This window comes from Carassius carassius, chromosome 44, assembly GCF_963082965.1.
Source record: "Carassius carassius chromosome 44, fCarCar2.1, whole genome shotgun sequence".
Taxonomy (NCBI): domain Eukaryota; kingdom Metazoa; phylum Chordata; class Actinopteri; order Cypriniformes; family Cyprinidae; genus Carassius; species Carassius carassius.
Genome location: NC_081798.1, coordinates 16,321,509 through 16,339,428, shown reverse-complemented (window position 1 = coordinate 16,339,428; position 17,920 = coordinate 16,321,509). Strand labels below are relative to the sequence as shown.

At 35.9% G+C, this 17,920-nt stretch overlaps 2 protein-coding genes across 4 annotated transcripts; one reads left to right on the top strand and one right to left on the bottom strand.

Moving 5' to 3' along the window:
- The first annotated feature begins 3,354 nt into the window (after positions 1 to 3,354).
- Positions 3,355 to 12,721, top strand: ninj1 (ninjurin 1). 2 transcript variants are annotated; one of them, XM_059537458.1, is made up of 4 exons: positions 3,355 to 3,528; positions 7,725 to 7,763; positions 9,184 to 9,418; positions 12,449 to 12,721. In XM_059537458.1, exons 1-4 carry the CDS (start codon positions 3,472 to 3,474, stop codon positions 12,592 to 12,594), a joined length of 477 nt encoding a protein of 158 aa, XP_059393441.1. In that variant the 5' UTR covers positions 3,355 to 3,471; the 3' UTR covers positions 12,595 to 12,721. The 2 variants fall into 2 exon arrangements, with proteins under 2 accessions (XP_059393441.1, XP_059393443.1); XM_059537460.1 differs by lacking the exon at positions 7,725 to 7,763 and having other exon boundaries at positions 3,364 to 3,528.
- Positions 12,722 to 13,772: 1,051 nt separating this feature from the next.
- card19 (caspase recruitment domain family, member 19) lies at positions 13,773 to 17,528 on the bottom strand. Of its 2 annotated transcripts, XM_059537802.1 has the most exons (6): positions 17,409 to 17,528; positions 16,759 to 16,898; positions 16,301 to 16,457; positions 15,517 to 15,579; positions 14,957 to 15,022; positions 13,773 to 14,867 (listed from the first exon to the last, which is right to left on the bottom strand). In XM_059537802.1, the coding sequence occupies exons 1-6, from the start codon at positions 17,485 to 17,487 to the stop codon at positions 14,761 to 14,763; spliced, it is 612 nt and encodes a 203-aa protein (XP_059393785.1). In that variant the 5' UTR covers positions 17,488 to 17,528; the 3' UTR covers positions 13,773 to 14,760. The 2 variants fall into 2 exon arrangements, with proteins under 2 accessions (XP_059393785.1, XP_059393786.1); XM_059537803.1 differs by lacking the exon at positions 17,409 to 17,528 and having other exon boundaries at positions 16,759 to 16,905.
- Between the last annotated feature and the right edge of the window lie 392 nt (positions 17,529 to 17,920).

Here is a 17,920-nt window from a genome sequence, read left to right as displayed (position 1 = left end):
CCACCAGAGCTTGCACGGGGCACGTCACTGTCCTGCAGAGACATAACTACTCGTCATATTGAACTAATTTTATAGTATAACTAAGTTGTAAGTAGTTTACAGCAACTTCGCATACTGTATCCCTTTACTATTCTCAGTACAGCGACACGCGTCAAAATCTGAAAACCACGCCCAACGCTCTCCATTGGCTTCGGGACGCTTCCTCCTTGTCATATCTGATTTAAAAAACAGCAAGTAGGGCATGCCTAAAAGCTGCTATGTGACAGGGTGTACAGTAAACAAACTAAAAAACCCAGAACTACGTTTTTATAAACTGTCGACCACAAATGAGTGTCTAGGACACAAAAGTAGAGCGCAACGTGTCATCTCACTCAGAGAACTTAAAGAAACTCTTACGACAGCTTATAAAAACGTAGTTTTGTGTTTTTTTTAGCTTGTTTACTGTACACCTTGTCACATAACAGCTTTAAGCATTTCTCTGTTTTTGTTATAAGTCAGAAATGTGAAGGAGGCAGCTTCCCGCAACAGAAATTCAATGGAGAGCGTTGGATTGCATCCCCCTCCCACCCAATGTGGGCGTGGCCTAAAGGCGCTGTGTTTGTATATCCCTATGCCCGCCACGTGACTTGGTTAAGACTGCTGAATATTTCATGTGAATTAATGTTGTATGACGGTGCTTTTTATTCTCGCATCCCTCCTCTCCTCCTCTTGCTATTTTCCTATAAGAAAATGATCCACCTATGAAGAGAGCTGTGTTTACTTCATTCCCTCTGCAATAACACTTTCAGTAGGCTACTATTCTTATAGGGGAGATTAGGGTGAGTTTTAACATCGTGGTTTGACCATAAGTAAGTTAAATGAAATAATACGTGTTTACCACCTTCCTGAAGTGATTATTAAAACTGTACAGTGGAATGACAGAATTGGTGGAAAAAAACTGTAACAATAGCTTTGCATTTGACATTAAAGGCAAATCTGGGCATATTAAGTGAAGTGAAGTGAAGTGACATTCAGCCAAGTATGGTGACCCATACTCAGAATTTGTGCTCTGCATTTAACCCATCCAAAGTGCACACACACAGAGCAGTGAACACACACACACACACACACACACTGTGAACACACACCCGGAGCAGTGGGCAGCCATTTTTTTATGCTGCGGCGCCCGGGGAGCAGTTGGGGGTTCGGTGCCTTGCTCAAGGGAACCTCAGTCGTGGTATTGAGGGTGGTGAGAGAACTGTACATGCACTCCCCCACCCACAATTCCTGCCGGCCGGGGACTCGAACCCACAACCGTTCGATTGGGAGTCCGATTCTCTAACCACCAGGCCACGACTTCCCCTTTGATATTATATCAAAGTGAGTCACATAAATAAATACTGAAAAGTGTGTTACAACTATTCAAGTCTACCACAGACAAAATTTTGTGCTCAGTTCATTTATGGAACATGTATGGACACATTTTTACACAGTAAAGGGTTGATCTTTATCGTTTAGAGATTCTAAAAGACCAATTTATTTGTGTACTGTCATGCCAGAATAGTTGGTAAAGAACTTAACTAATTGTACAATTATTGTATAATGGTGTTTTTGTATATTTTTTATACAATGTAAAAAATTTACCAAAAAAATATTATTTGATCTTAAAAGTTATATTCAACAAATGTTCAATGCTTTATTAACTTTGAAGCTGTTAATGTCATACTTTTCTTCATTTCTTATGTTAATTTTTGACTGTTTTTCATAAATTTTTACCTTTTGATGATTATTATTTGTGTGTAAAAGTGATTTTAAATATACAAGATTTGCAGGTTTAATGCCTAGTTTAATTTGGGTTCATTTTAGCCGAGCAATGTAGTAATCTTAAACTATTAAAAAAGCAACCCAGCATGCTGGGTTAAACATAATAACCCAACTGGTTGGGTTAAAATGACCCAGCGTTGGGTTGTCCCTTTTTGACCCAGTGCTGGGTTGCCAAAAAGAACCCAAATTGGGTTGTTTTCAACCCAGCAGTTTTTAGAGTGTATATCAGAAGAAAATATGCATGAGAGAAAATGTATATTTAGCCTAATCAAATATATATCTACATAGCCAATTGTATTTTTATATCGACTAATTACTGTATAACTACTTTATCTACTAACTTTTGCATGCAGTCAGAAATATGCAAGTATAATAATAATAATAATCATTATTATTATTATTATTATTATTATTATTATTATTATTATACAGTAATTCTGGATTCTGGGTGTGTTTAACTACCACTAGATGGCAGACCAAACACAGATGTCTCTGACCATTGAAAGTTATAGTAGCATATTTGTTGTCACCGAGTCGAAGATCGGAAGGTCAATGATAACACACAAATGCACGCCTCTGACTGTAAAATGTTTGTACCTTTAGATAAAAAAGTTAAAATCGTTGGGAGTGATCACGGTCCTATTTTAGGCCACTAATAATAATATCTACACTGATAAGAGCATGAACTTTGGTATTAGATTGTGGACGAACGGATGCTGTGCCAGTTGAGTCTACACTGAAGCGATTCGAAGTCTAACTCATAGCCGTACAAGCAGCCACTAGGTCTTGACCACAGCCTGTATGGTCTTAACCGGTTCTTCTGAATGATTGAACAGATCCGAGCAGTGTTGCCAGATTGGAAATGTCCAAGTATCGTACCAGAAGTTCAAAATTATCGTATTTGGAAGAAAATTATCGTACATGAGTCAAAAGAGTTATTTATCTATTCTAAACCAACAACATTTTGACACGACCTGCAAATTACCACAATAGATAACAAGGCGTATTGTTGGACGGAAGCAGTGAGACAAAACACCATCCCTTTATTTTCAGTTACTGTCTGCGACGCGGCACATATTAAAAACATATTAAAATGATTTTTAACACTTGCTTTGTCGTGTCCCGTGAAGAAGGAATTTATCTGTTGCTGCGTGGTGCAGTTAACTCCACATCTGAGCCGCTGTCATCGGAATCCTGCGTGTTGCCAGATGTTGAAGGGGTTCTTGCTGTCATGTACCGCAACAAAGTGCTCGTTGGCTTTAAAGCAGGGCACCCTCCTACATTCTTAACACACCCTCAGGTGCACACGAACGCATTTAGAGTGTCTGTAATGAGCCGATTTCGTGTATGAGTAATGAAGCCCTGACTGCAACTACCATCATTTAAATTTTCATAAAATTCTGAAATTATCGTACATTATGGGATTTTTTTTCATTATTGATCGTACATCGTACAGAGGTAAAGATTATCGTACAAATACGATAATTATCGTACGTCTGGCAACACTGGATCCGAGTCAAAAGAGCGATTCGGACATCCCTGCAGCAGTGATTGGCAGTTGTTTGCCCAGCCCCCTTTTCCTTTCATTGTCCATGAGATCATAATGCACCACAAACACACTGAAACCCAGCTATTTACGGAGTGTTAGTTATAATCAAAGGAAGGATTATGGCTTCAGAAGCGATTGAATTGAATGGAGATGCTAACAGAAGTGATTCAAGAGAGGTGAGTGATTTTGATCACAACACTATCATTTAAAACGAGCACAAACGTATCCGCCAATGGGATGTTTGTGTTAAAGTTTAACCCATTATATTGCTGTCTATAAAATCCAATCGGGTTAGACAAAAATACATTGACCGAACCATACATAAATTTATAACGAAGGTTTTTGTAGTCTGTGTTTCTTTTTTTTTTTTTAAGTAAAAAGGCTGCTCGTGTACATCATGTCCAGACTGTAATGCAAAGAATGCACTTGTGTGGATGAGTCTATCTAAAGGGATACTGTGGTGTGACCCGCGGGGTAAATCTCATTTAATCGCACACCATGTGCTGATAGAAGCTGCTTTCGACTGACAGAGAGCTTTGTTTCCAGTAACGGAAGGTTGTAAGTGACAACGAGTCCTCAACATTACAGCTCACGCGGCACAAAAGCTTGTTTGGAAGTTTGGAAACAATTAAGTCTCTTATTCATTACCCTTGTGTTTCACTCGACCGCGTCCATACTGACGATGAGATCACCGGCCAGCGTACCTCAACAATAAACTGAGAAAGGCACTAATAATACACGCTTTCAGTTCCAACAACACATGAAAAACGCATATTTAAACACAACTGTACATTAACTAAGCCTAAATAACGTAACATGTAGGTAACACAAGTAAACATTTAAAATAATAACATCACTGAGATGGTTTCGAGATTCTGTCAAAAGTTCCATTGATAAAAAAGGTACTTTTGAACAATATTGTACCATAAAAGCATATATTGGTTTCTTAATTATCAATATTATTTGTAAATTATAAAGTAATACACATTTCCTCAATATAAATTAGCCTATATAAAAGGCTACAAGTATTGCATGTGAATGGAATGTATGGAACTTGCATTTAACCAGTTAATCATTTATCTTACAGAACCATTTTTAAGTTCTCTCTTTTTTTCATTATAATTTAACAGTAAAAAGTAGAATGGATGGATTCTACATTGAGCTAGCCAAGTTTTACTCTCGCTAGCCAAAGAGGGAACAAAACGTGTACAAAGTAAACAAAAACTGACATCCCATTGTAACTTTTGTTCTAGCAATAAAGACCCATCTAAAGCATTTAGTATAGTAGTTCCTATTACTATTACTAAAGTTAATGTGTAGTTTGTTATTTTAGGGTAAAATACGAATGTGTAGGGGAAAGTATTTTATGTTTTTTTTTTGGGGGGGGGGGTTGTTTTTGACAGGTCACCATTTCTTATTACAAGTTTTTTCAACTCTTGCAATTCACTTTGCTTATGTTTTTAATTCATTTAAACCTTAAACGCTAATTTATTTCATGTTTTCCGTACACTTTCATTAATGTTTGCACTGAAGAAAGGTGAGGTGAAGTGGTTAAAAAGACCAGAGGAACATCTAACCACCAGTGGATTTTTCTTCTTTCACCCAACAAACCCTGAAACACACAAAATCAAACATATCATCATTCCTGTGGGCAACGCCAATGTTTAAGACACTGTGTGTTTAGGCAGACTGAAAGGGCAGTGATTTCTATGTGGCTAATTTCTATGCCAAGTGGAAATGATGCCTGCCTTCCACCTGGCTTTGGTATGATGTAATATATGAGTAATATTATGGACAATTGTACCTTTTGATTCTAAGTCTAGTGCCACGTCTATAAATAATCTAGTGGCAAAGGGGGAAAATAAGCAAAATTCACATGTATTAGCAAAGTAAACGGTTAAAAACTGTAGTGATACCGTAGCTACCATAGCTCTAGGTTTGTTGAGCCTATTTCACATGCCACATTGTTTATGAACAAGTAACAGCAGCTGTGCTCTTTCATCTTTCATCAGTGACAGTGAAATGGTCCAACAGACGAGAGAGATGTAAGTCTGAAAAACAAGATAAACATGGACTTTTTCTGCTTTTACCACTTCAGCTGTGGATTCATTTTAAGTAGTTATACAGTAGAATATGTATTTATGTATAGCCCATGTAAGTCATTACAAACTGCCAGGGCTGCAATATTTTTAAATGCTTTATGTGTATGAAATACTATGGGTAAGTGTAGCCAGGATAACTTTTATGTCATTTCTGGTTCGAAAGAAAGCTGATGGAAGATTTAGTTTTTTTTAACAACTAATGAGCTCCATAGCATGACAGAGAAAGAGGAAGATAATCCAGGCTGTTATTTTTAGATGACTGTTTAGCTTTTTACAGGAAGGGTGTTGAATAAGTGTCAGCATTTGAGTGTTATTGGGGTTCATGGAAAGAGAGGGTTTATTTCCTTTGCCACTCCTAGTATAAGGCACAAGGTTCTTGTGTTGGGCAGCTGGACTGAACCATACCCAAAGTCAACCCCTGTCCAGCACTCCCCTGAAGAGCAAGGAGAATGAATTTCAGAAATTCAGGGGGGATTTTTGACTAAAAATGAAGTCTGCTATCCAGCTGGTGAGAATAAAATAAAACAAAGTGGATGTAATAATGTGACACCAGAAGGACATCAGAGCCAGCTCACACCTGCAGCCTGACCTCTCCTCTGCCATAATAGAGAAGAATGATGCTTTTGTGTTCACAGAACTGTATTAGCAAGAGGCATACACAGCTCTTCCTCTCACTGTTCTCAGAAATCTAAATCTCATGGATCGCATGACCAGCTCTTTATTAACTCGTTTAAAAAGAAAGAGGGATTTCTTGAGCTAACCAATCTTTAAGAGGCCCGTCACGCTAAGCCAAACCCTACAATGCGAGTTTGACGACTCGTGTACTAAACACTGAAGACATATTACTCCAGCAACAATAAGAACAAACTTTTGAACTTCAAAACATATGAGATTGTAGAACTCTGTTTGAACGCTTTGAGTGCCAAACATTCTATCTCTGATTATGATTAATAATGCTTTGTACTAATTAATGTTTCAAAGTGCAGTTTTTTTTCCAGAACGTCACAGAGGGGAAGTCAGAATTTAACAGCATAAGAATTCTTAAGCTTGTATTTAAATGCGCAATATGTACAGTGTTATTTATTTATTAATTTTTTTAAATTAAAATATCCAAAACCGACTAAAACAGTGTTATATATTTTGCTGACTTGTGTACTTACATTATCAAAAATTATTTCAAGAATGTTTAAATCCCATAGAAATAAGCAATTTTAACTAGTGGCATTAAGTGTTACTCAATCAGTGGAGCAGCATTTTGAACTTCTTTACCTGATTTTTTTAATCTCTTGGTTTAACAGTGGGTCTTCCAGTAAAGCACCTGGAAAACACCCATTGTAGCTTGAAAATGATTAAGAAACACCCATTTTGGTCCTTCACGTGAACTTCTTCTTTTTCACTATTTTTTTTTTTTAAATGCTGCCAGAGTTCAGGTAAATTAACAACACTAACGCAACAGTTAAATATGTCAGTTTAGAAATGGTCAGCGGAAGAGATCAACGCTCTCCTTCCACACGAGATAACAAGCGATTGAGGGTTCTGCTCCTTGCCAGTGGAAACACGAGCCAGTTCTGAACGAGTGCCACTCAGCACAAGTCAGAAAGTGGTCTCAGAAAAATCCTGGGCCGGTGCACAGATCCTGGTTCCGAACCAGCCTCGAAATCTCGCTGGTCTTGAACAAGGGAACCTATCATTGGTAGGTATCATATCGTAGGCGAAGCATTTGATTTGAAACTTTTCTTTGAAACACTTAAACACAATCACAAAAAAAACTTGTTTGAGAAAGTGGACTGCTTGTGGTCATTTTGTGACATTAAGGAGATTAAAATCTAAATAAGGTGAATCTACTGTACAGCTTATTATATTATTTACAGACTAATGTTCCCATCCCTTACTTTATCTGTGAGTAATAGCCATAACTCCGAGGTGGCCACCTTTTCAGAATCCAGTTCACGTATCCAACACACCTGCCTAGAAGTTTTCAGTGATCATAAAAAAATTAATTAGCTGTTAATAAACTCAGCTCAAGAAGTTGGACATCCCTGCCATTGTGCATTATTTATAAATTTTTATTGTAGAAACTGTATTCATATTCAAGCGTGAATAGGTTTGAGCTAATAGATTAAATATAACTGAATGATGCTATAATCATAGTTGGAATGTTTTTGTCAAAGAAAAATTGAATCATATTGTGTTTAACGTATTAACTTTCCTAAATGTGACTGTGTAGAACAAATGACTTGCTCTTAAACAACATTATGCTTTCTTTTCAGATTCAGGAGAACCCAAAGGAAAAAAGGCAGCAGTCAGATGTAAGCCAGCTTCTAAAACTTAAACCACTGGAGCACCTGCAGTCTGTCATCAGACTCCTGAAACTAGTCCTTTTAAAGTGTTTAAAAGACTGATATTTTGTATCTGTTTTTTTTTTTCACTGATTGTGTTAAACTGTTAAAATGAAAAATAAAGTGACTTTACTGCTGGTAAAGTTGTCATTTCCTTTTAAAAGTGTTTTCCCAAACTATGAACCGTTCAGGAATATGTCAATGTTCCATTAAAGTGTAGTTGAAATATATTAATGATTCAACATTAACTGAAGGTGAATAAGTGATGAAACACCATCACTTTATAATGTTGATTCAGTGACATTAATGTTTTTATTTTTTTATTTAACGTCGCAACATGATTTGAGTATGAATAAGTGATGAACCACCATCACTTCATAATGATGATTCAACTGTTGTTGTTTTTTTTTATTAGAAATGAACTGAGGATGCATAAGTGATGTTGATCCATCATCACTTCATAATGTTAATTCCGTGACATTACCTTTTGTTGTTGTGGTTGAAATATCCCTATTGATTCTACATTAATTAAGAGAGCAAAAGTGATGTTGAACAATGTCACTTCATAACAGTGATTCAGTGATATTATCATTGATGTTTTGTTAAAAACTCACTATTGTTTCTACATTAATTACAGGTGCAGAAGTGATGTTGAACCAATCCCACTTTGTATGATTTATTCAATGCAGTTAGAGTTGAGGCAACAACATTGGCTTTTTCAAAGGTTGCTTGCTATGTGGAATGAAAGCTTTTAGGAATTTAATTTGACATTCGAGAGTTTTCTGTTGTGCAGAGGTTACTATAACCCCCTATAGCCACAACTTCTGTTTTAAACAGAAGGAAAGAAGGAAGGAAATTATGTCAGGGTCAACTAACCACTTACCCCCTTCCCTTCACATGTTAAAAACATCCTAAAAAGACCCCCCCCCCCCCCCCCCCCAAAAAAAAACACAAGTGACTTTCATTTCCTTCTAACACTGAGAAATATGACCATAGGAGACCCTTAACCCAAGTTTCAGAAAGATATATTGCCGGTCAGAAAACAACCATTGTGCATGAGTCAAAATCCTATGCAAATTGTAAGCCTCACTTGAAAGCATATTGTGATTTACTGAAGTAGTGTGTTATACTGGACCAACAACAACATTTTTATGAAACCGTCAGAGTATTAACTCCAACCTATACCTTTTAAATAAGTGACTTAAGCAACATTATTTGATAATACTGTTTGATAACCCAAACCCTAAAATCTGGTTGATAGCAAAGTTGTTCTAACAAGGAGCCAGAAACCTATTTCCTCCATCTTTCTCTGTAAACATTGTATGATGCTCATGTACTCATTCCCATGGATGTAATAATTAACATCACATGTGTGTGTTTCCATGTTTAGCATCCCCGGCAGAGCCACTGGTCAAGGAACACCCCAATTAACATGAACCATTACGCCAATAAGAAGAGTGCAGCAGAGAGCATGCTGGATATCGCGCTGCTGATGGCCAACGCCTCCCAGCTGAAGATCATCCTGGAGCTGGGACCCACGTTCTCCTTATACATTCCTCTCATCAGCCTCATTAGCATCTCCCTCATCCTACAAATCACTGTGGGGGTCTTGCTTATCTTCATAGGTGAGAGAAACCAACCAAACTGAGAACCTGCGTTTACAGGTTTCAAAATATATAGGCAACAGTGAGTTTATACATGATTAGTGTTGCTTTTGTAAGAAAAACATACTGTTATTAGCAGCATCATACCTTATTGCATATAGTACTTCATATAGCATAAAATGACACATTGAAGTTTGAACAACATATATCATCAGCAGTGGCCCAAAAGATGTATATCACCTTTTATAATATAAATACCCTTTAAAAAAAAATGGTAGTGTAGTATTGTACAGGGTTTCCACACCTTGATTAAATTCAAATTCAAGGACCTGATGTGGGAACACATTTCAAGTGAGAGCAAGGTTACATCGTGTTATCTTGTAAGATACATTGTTACAGTTTTCATGTTTCAAACACAACTGTGCAAAAAAGCTTCTTCTTTCTTTTTGCATTTATTTTTGGCCATGACAGAGATCTGACATTTTATTAGTTGTATTTCTGTTTTGCATAAAATTGATCTGATATTGCATGATCTGATATTAACTTTTGCATGGATTTTACTGCAAAGAGCTTAGGCTCATGTAACCAGAAGTTTTAAGATAAATGAATATGCTTTTAAGTTTGGGTTAAAAGCATGGGTTTACATTATCTTAACAAGCAAATCAGTTCAACATTAATTTCACCGTGTCTGTGAAATGTTGAGGTACCATTTTAGTAGTTTTGTGTGTGTGTGTATGAACGTCATGTAGGGTGACCATATTTTAGTTTTCCAAAAAGAGAAGTGGGGGTGGGGCAGGGGGCTGGTGTATGGTTGGTTGGTGGTTAAAGTAGTGCCAAAACTAGTGCAATGACCATATCCCAAATATCAAAACAGAAAATGTCATTTCCATACCTAAAATACATATTTTACAGTTACTGTTATTCATCTTGATCATAAACACAGCTAAAAAGCTTCCTACCAGTGGCCTGCTTCACAAAACGTCACATCGAGCACAGTTTTATCATAGGCAGAATGCAAAATGTTTCAATACAAGCATTTGTATTGAGTCAAATGTAATTTAAGTAACATTTGAAACCTTTAACCAACGGGGGAAAAATAACCCATTAACAGTTTAAAAGTAGCCATAGGAAGAAAAAAAATGCAGACTTGGCAACCCTGCATTCAAAACGAGCTGCAGGATTCAGATTTGACTGATCACGGGTGAAGGAGAGAGAGATGGCTGATAGATTATGCTGGAGGATTTGCTGCTCAACAGATCCTGAGCTTATTGACAATATCTGATCTTACTTCACACAGAGCGTGCATGATTACGTAAACAGAAGTGAAAGTGAACAGCGAGCGCTCATTCAAAAGAGATTTAAATACTCTGCGTATTGATAGATGCTGCCTGATGTAAGAAAATTATGCAATATTAGAAGTTTTGCAGGGAGCGGGCGGGACTGGACACAAAAGTAAAAAAAAATCACGGGAGTGGGCAATAATGGTCAGAAATTCAGTGGGAGCGGGATTAAGAAAACAGTCCCTTGCAGCGCTCTAATACAAAAACGCACACAATCATTGGTGACATCCTGGCTGGAGGTATTTTTTTAGGTCTAAAAAGAGGACAAAAAATAGGAAATATGGTCACTCTAATGTCATCACAGTGTACAACACAAAGTACCTCACATGGGAAACATAACATAATGTGTAAATGAGCGTAACTAATGTAAATCAAGCAAGCTAGTACACACTGGCCATGAAGCGTTGGCAAAATAACTCATTAGCGCACCAGAGGCAATAATATGGACTTTTTTTCTTGCACAAAATAAATTCAAGCACTTTCAAGGACCTATGTCAATGTATGTTTATTTTCAAAAACTTTCCAGGGCCATGAACATTTTTTTTTCAGGTTCACAAACTTTCAAGTATTTCAAGGACCTGTGGGAACCCTGTATGTAAAGCAGTATTCAAATATTAAACCTCTCAAAAAGTAGTTCAATGAAAAGTGAAAACTCTCTTTACTCAGGCTCATGTATTTCCAACCCGATGTATGACTTTGTATTATGTTCTGAAGAATGTGCATACTGTTCTTCTTCATACAATGCAAAGAAAGCAAAATATAATCATAAAACTAGTCAGTACAAGTTAAACACTTTAATTTTCTAATCTTTTAGGTAATTAGTCATCACTTTTTCCAAAATCTTGCCTTGAAGATCCTGTTTGACAGCAGTGGTCACCATTCAGTTTTATTATGTAGAAAAAAAGCAGCATGGATGTTTTGCTGTAATAAAAATTCAATTTGTCTTCTATAAAAGAAGAAAAGTCATCTTTACTAGGTTCTGAAAGACATGAGGGTGAGTAAACGATGACATGAATGTCATTTTTGGGTGAATTCTTTTAACATTTGGCAATTAAATCTAGTAATAACTGTCTACTCTAGAAGGAGAACTGATAAATGCTGTATGCATGCCAAAGCAGTACTTTAAGTACAGAAGTTGGAGAGAGTTGATCCTACACAAATCTTTTTGTATGTAATATAGTTTCAACATTAATATCAGGTGGTGAAAAAGTCAATCCTACAGCACTTTGGTGTTTCCCATCAGATATTTTAACAGCTTTTACTTTTATTTTGTCCACATAGTAGGAAAAAAGTTGAGCAGATGAATGATCGCATGAATCATATCAAGAAATTCAGTCCCAATTTGAGAAATATTCATATTCTCTGCTCAACTTCAAAAAGCCCCCAGCTTCCTATTTCCTCAAACACAAGTCTGTACTTTACACCAGAAACCACTGTGAACACAATCAGCTTCTAATTAATAGAAAATGAGCTTTATTATTAATATTGAAGGTTTTAGAGTCATCATGCATATTCTTTTGAACATGAGCTGTGAGTAAGTGTGTGGTGTTGACACTTGCTGTATAGAACAATGGACACCATATAATTACAATCATTTTGTCAGATTTTAGCCTTTGATTTTAATGAAAGAAGCTGTTAAATCAGCTTAATAAGATTTTCTTAAATGTTCAGAATTTCATAATGAGCTGCTGTTATTGCTCTTGTTCTACAGTGAAGTGGAATCTGAATGACACGAGTAAACACTACATACTGAATCTTCTGGAGAACATCGTCACAGCTCTCGTCTTTATAATCGTAGTAGTAAATGTTTTCATCACGGCATTTGGCGTCCAAAGACCAGAGGACACGAAATCATAACTGCCAACATGAGTTTGGGATTTCATACAAATATACATATATGGACATTTATTATCAAAGACCAAGCAAGTTGACATGACATATTCAAATATGCCTTGTTTTGCAGAACTTTTTTTAGTCCCAAAATGAGCTATAACATATATTTTTTTATATATGTTTTATATATTTTTAAATGTAATTTATATACAATATAAATTACATTTAAAAAATGCAACTACATGTAATTATTTTTATGGGTATTTGTTTAATTGTATAATTCACGTTGTTAAAATGCATCGTGAAATTGGATTGGATATTCTAATCGGTTCATTACTGAGATTGAAAATAATCAAGACAGAAACTAAAAAGACAATACCTTTCCGGACCGAAATAGAGAGTAGCACCTCACCTCACATTCATACTGCCTACTTGATCACTGTATCAGCTGCCTATATGGGGAAAATGGGCTTATTTTACTGTATGTGTTGTTCAACACAAAGCATCCCTTGCACACAGCACGTTTGTATTTGTTTTTACTTGCAGGTCATATTTGATGCATGAAGGATAAATTGCTTACAAAATCAAAGTCTAGTAAATTGCAGTGAGGAGCTTTTGCTTTTGCACTTTAGCAAAAATGTTTTTTTCTTGCAAAACTCTGTAAGTGAAGATTAAAGATGATAAATACAGCACATTTTTCTTGTATTAACCCGCTAACGTCAGAAATAGATTTTTTTTAAAGAATTTGTATAAGAGCGCCATCTACTGACTAGGCAAGCATAATTCCTTTTTCGTTGAAATATTTGTTATTTTAAATGGTAATGTTGTTTAGTGTTTTGATGTTTGTTGTGATGTACTATCCATATGTTTATATGTTTCTTGGACTTTTTGTACATTTTATATCAATATTGTTTGTATAAATGGCCAAAGATTTCCTTCTGTTTTTCACTTTTAGACCGCAGTATTGAGTCATAAAAGATAACAATTGCATTGTCATTATATCAGTGCACTGATAAATAGTAGACCGACATAGAGTTGTCGTTACGTTCAGTATTGAACACTGGTCTTCTTCAGTCTTAAAGCTGCTGAAATTCTGACATCAATAAAACTATTTTTCAGCAATCTTTTTTTTTTTTTTTTTTGCAACTCGTCAAGTGTTTGTTTCGGTATATCAACACATGGAAACCAAATTAATCTCCAAGTACATTTGCAACAGTTCCACAGTTTATTAAGCCAAATAATTTTTTAACCCCTGACAAAAAATATATAGTTTCTCAGTTAACTACTGTGAATGTGCCAAATTAGCAAAATCAACTGCAAGTTTCCAGGCCTAAAGTTTTACAAAACACTTTCAATTGCACTGCAGAATCAAGGCCACACGAGTAAACTGACAAGATAAATTATTAGTACACAAACCAGTACAAACATGCTAGTATAAAAGTAAGCAAACAATATAAACATATTTGTTGAAATCTTAGCCTACAAAGAAGGTATTATAAAGTAACAAACTCCTAATACTCCAAGGTACCGGACTTTAAGTTTACCTGTAGTCTTTTGTTTCAAAATATTCCGATGCCTTGATCTATTTGATTTGTCAGGTTTACCAGGTTTTGCATGTGCTAAATGGCGTAGTGAATTATAAACCTCAGTGTCCATGTTTTACTTCTATAATCTCTTGGCAAATCCCAAGTCTGTGAGAACTGGAAGATACTGACTATAAATAATATATAAATGAGTTTGATGTCTATTTTTAAAGTACAATGAAATGCACAAATAAAATGAGGGTTGCAGCAACATTAACAGAGCAGCTCTGTTAAATACTTTAGTGCAAGTAGGAAGTTTGGTTCCTATCCAACTTTTCTTAAAAGTAATGAGTTCCTGCCCTTGGCATTGCATATAAATGGCTATTATTTCAATGGCTGTTATGTTTGATCAAAGATATTAGCAGTTATATAAATAAAGTGTTATATTTTAAATTGTTACAAGAGATTCCAGATTTATAAGGATTTTATCTTTGGAATTCTGTCATTCAATTTCTGAATTCTAACATGAATTTCTCTATATACATAGTATGTACATATTTTTTAAAAGCGGAATTAAAATATTTTTTGATATTTTTGACAAGGATAATGGAGTATTTCAGAATCAATTGCTGTGTCTAAATAATTTTTTAAGGCAGCAAAAAAGCCATTACTTCCCATCTTCTGTGTACCAGATGAGAACGTCCCGCACTTTTCTACTGAGACCCATCGCAGCCAGACCCAGAGCGCTGCTGGAGCCTGACACCTGCTTGGACTCTGCAGAAAAAACATTTTGAGTGCTTATAGTCTGGGAAATGCATATTTTTGATGTGGGTATTAAGATATTAACAAGTTTGTGTGCTTACCACCATAGTAATACAGCAGAGCTGCTCCTACAGCCACACTGAAACAACTCAGGAAGAAGAACGGACCTGCGCAGTGACAAAACAAAACCATATATATAAATTAAACCCTGGACCACAAAACCAGTCATAAGGGTAATTTTTTTTTAAATTGAGATTCATACATAATCTGAAAACTGAATATATAAGTTTTCCACTGATGTATGGTTTATTAGGACAATATTTGGCCGAGATGCAACTATCCGAAAATCTGGAATCTGAGGTTGCAAAAAAAAAACAAACATCTAAATATTGAGAAAATCGACTTTAAATTTGTCAAAATGAAGTCCTTAGCAATGCATATTACTAATCAGAAATTAAGTTTTGATATATTTATGGTAGGAAATTTGCTAAATATCTTTGCGGAACATGATATTTACTTAATATCCTAATGATTTTTGGCATAAAAGAAAAATGGACAATTTTGCCCCATACAATGTATTGTTGGCTATTGCTACAAATATACCCTAGCATGTCAATTGTGTACATTTACTAGTGCAAAATAACTCAAAAGGTATACTTACTATGGTCATTCATTACATATCTGTCCTTGGGACTCGTGATTGGGACAACTGGTTCCCCAGACTCTACAAAAACAAATAAAACTTGGTGGTCAAACCAAAAACACTTCAAAGTCAAGCTTAATAACAAGCTGAAAGGAGCTGTTCACCCAGCTGAAAACGTATTAGCCCTCAGGCCATCCAAGATGTAGATGAGTTTGTTTTTTCATGGGAACACATTTGGAGAAATGTTACATTTCAACACTTGCTCATCAAAAGATCCTCTACAGTGAATGAATTATCATCTTATGAAGTGAAATTCATTTTTTATTTAAATCACCATTTTTAACTTTAAGGTGTCGCTTCTGGCCAAATAATAATGTATCCAAATGTTAACGTAACATATTAGTCTACAACATTTTTTACTTGTAAATGGTGCTTAATCTGCATATTTCTCTCCCGACTCAGATGAGACTATTTTTTCACTGGAGATAGCAATACTATATCTATATTGCTATATTTTAGCCAAAGTAAATGGTTTTAAGTATAAAAAAAAAAAAAAAAAGCCAATTTAATGCAATTGATTCAAATCTGTTCTGATAAAATCAAACTCATCTACATCTTTGATGGTCGAGGGTGAGTACATTTTCACTGAATCTTTATTTTTTTAGGTGAACTTTTCCCTAAAATACATTTCTATCACTACTACGAGTCAGAAATGATATGCTGCATGGCAAAACTAAATGATCATCCTCAGAAGAATGTTGTTTTTGAGTGGTTATAGGTGGAAAATGATGACTCTGCCAACCTCTGAGTCGGAGGCGTGTGGGTAAACTGAAATAAACGTCCTCCACGTGGAGGTGCAGTGCACGGTAAAACTCTCGACATGCCTCCTCTCCTTTCTCCTGCAGATGATTCAGCAGCTCCGCCAACCTGATACAGGTGGGCACATCCAAATCCCTAAACTATTGTTTGGGAAAATCATTATTGGAAAGAGAAATAACATTCAACTTTTGACGATTGGACTGTTTATCTGTATCAAGCGCTGGAGATATGATATCAAATCCCCCCTTGAAGACTAATTCACCATGGGTTGCTTCAATAAGTCAAAGTAAAGTAAATTTGTGTTTACCACAGAGCTTGTTTTACGCAGAAACCCCATTATAAAACCCCATAGGAACATCTTGGTGTGACCTGCGGTGAATTAGTCGGATGTTTCTGCCGTCACGGCTGCAGCACTGCAGATACTAAGGGTGGAGCGTTTACCTTAGAGGCCTCCTTGTCAGTCAGGATCTGTGGGTAGATTCTGTTGAGCTGCAGGATGAGTTTATCCACCAGTTCTGTATCTAGACGTCGGTCCGATTTCAGGAACCGGCTGTCTATTTGCAGCTGTTCATGGAAGCTCTCTGTCATTCACACAGAAATAAAGCCATACAGGTTTAGAACAACATGAGAGTGAGCAAATGATGAAATTTTAATTTTCTGGATAAACCAGTCCTTTCAATAATCCCGTCTAGTAACAAACAAGTTCATAAATACTGTGCACATTTCAACCAGAAGATGGAGCCACTTCATACATGTCGCATTGGGCAGAGACACTGGGGACGCAAGACTGTCAAACATACTTTTGAGGTACATTGAATGTATTTTAGCCCACAAAACGCCTTATAATTTGGAAAATATTATATGAACGGATTATAGAGCGTCTGAAATGTAACATATTAAGCTGGATATACTTTAATGCACCGTATTGGAGCACAACGACAACTGTCGAAGCAAAACTTGTCGAAGCAGCTCAAGTTTGTGAGCAAAGTGTATAAGGATCCTGTGAAGCACACTTTATGAAGTTAAAACTATCTGTTTATAGTTCATATTTATACTTCTTATCAGCAGTAACAAATATAAGTTTGACTGACCTCCCATTTTGAAGTGCCCTGTTGTCTTTTGTTTGGAAACGCCCATTACATTGAATGTGGAGGGAGGGGCGGAGAACATGGTGAGTATTACCGGAAGTTCCGATCAAAATGAGGGAAAAGTCTCGAGCGGAAGTTCACGCAAATGCAGTTTAAGTGTAAAGTCTAGATTCAGTTCCCTTAGTATCAGAGATTAAACACTTACTGAATATGACAATATTATCTAAAACGATTTGAATAAATCAAAATAATTTATATTATATCAATAATATTAATGTTTATAGACACGTTCGACCATAGCCTATAATAGACGTTTTAAAGGCAGATTCCTTTCTTTAGTAACAACCCATATATTATAATTTTTTTTTTACCCTGTATATAAATAAATACGTAAGTATTGTCCTACTAGTGTCACCAACTCAATTCATAGATAACGGGAAATATGGGAATTTTTCTTCTTTTTTTTTTGGTAGACCAAAATATAATAAGACTTTCGAAAATAAATAAATAAATAA

Excerpts from the sequence above, each read along its gene's own strand:
- ninj1 (XM_059537458.1), top strand. The coding sequence starts at position 3,472 with ATGGCTTCAGAAGCGATTGAATTGAATGGAGATGCTAACAGAAGTGAT. Across the intron at positions 7,764-9,183 it reads AAAAAAGGCAGCAGTCAGAT|CATCCCCGGCAGAGCCACTG; the intron begins GTAAGCCAGCTT and ends TTCCATGTTTAG. Across the intron at positions 9,419-12,448 it reads GGTCTTGCTTATCTTCATAG|TGAAGTGGAATCTGAATGAC; the intron begins GTGAGAGAAACC and ends CTTGTTCTACAG.
- card19 (XM_059537802.1), bottom strand. The coding sequence starts at position 17,487 with ATGTTCTCCGCCCCTCCCTCCACATTCAATGTAATGGGCGTTTCCAAA. Across the intron at positions 16,899-17,408 it reads AGGGCACTTCAAAATGGGAG|AGAGCTTCCATGAACAGCTG; the intron begins GTCAGTCAAACT and ends TGTGAATGACAG. Across the intron at positions 16,458-16,758 it reads CTGACAAGGAGGCCTCTAAG|TTTAGGGATTTGGATGTGCC; the intron begins GTAAACGCTCCA and ends CCCAAACAATAG.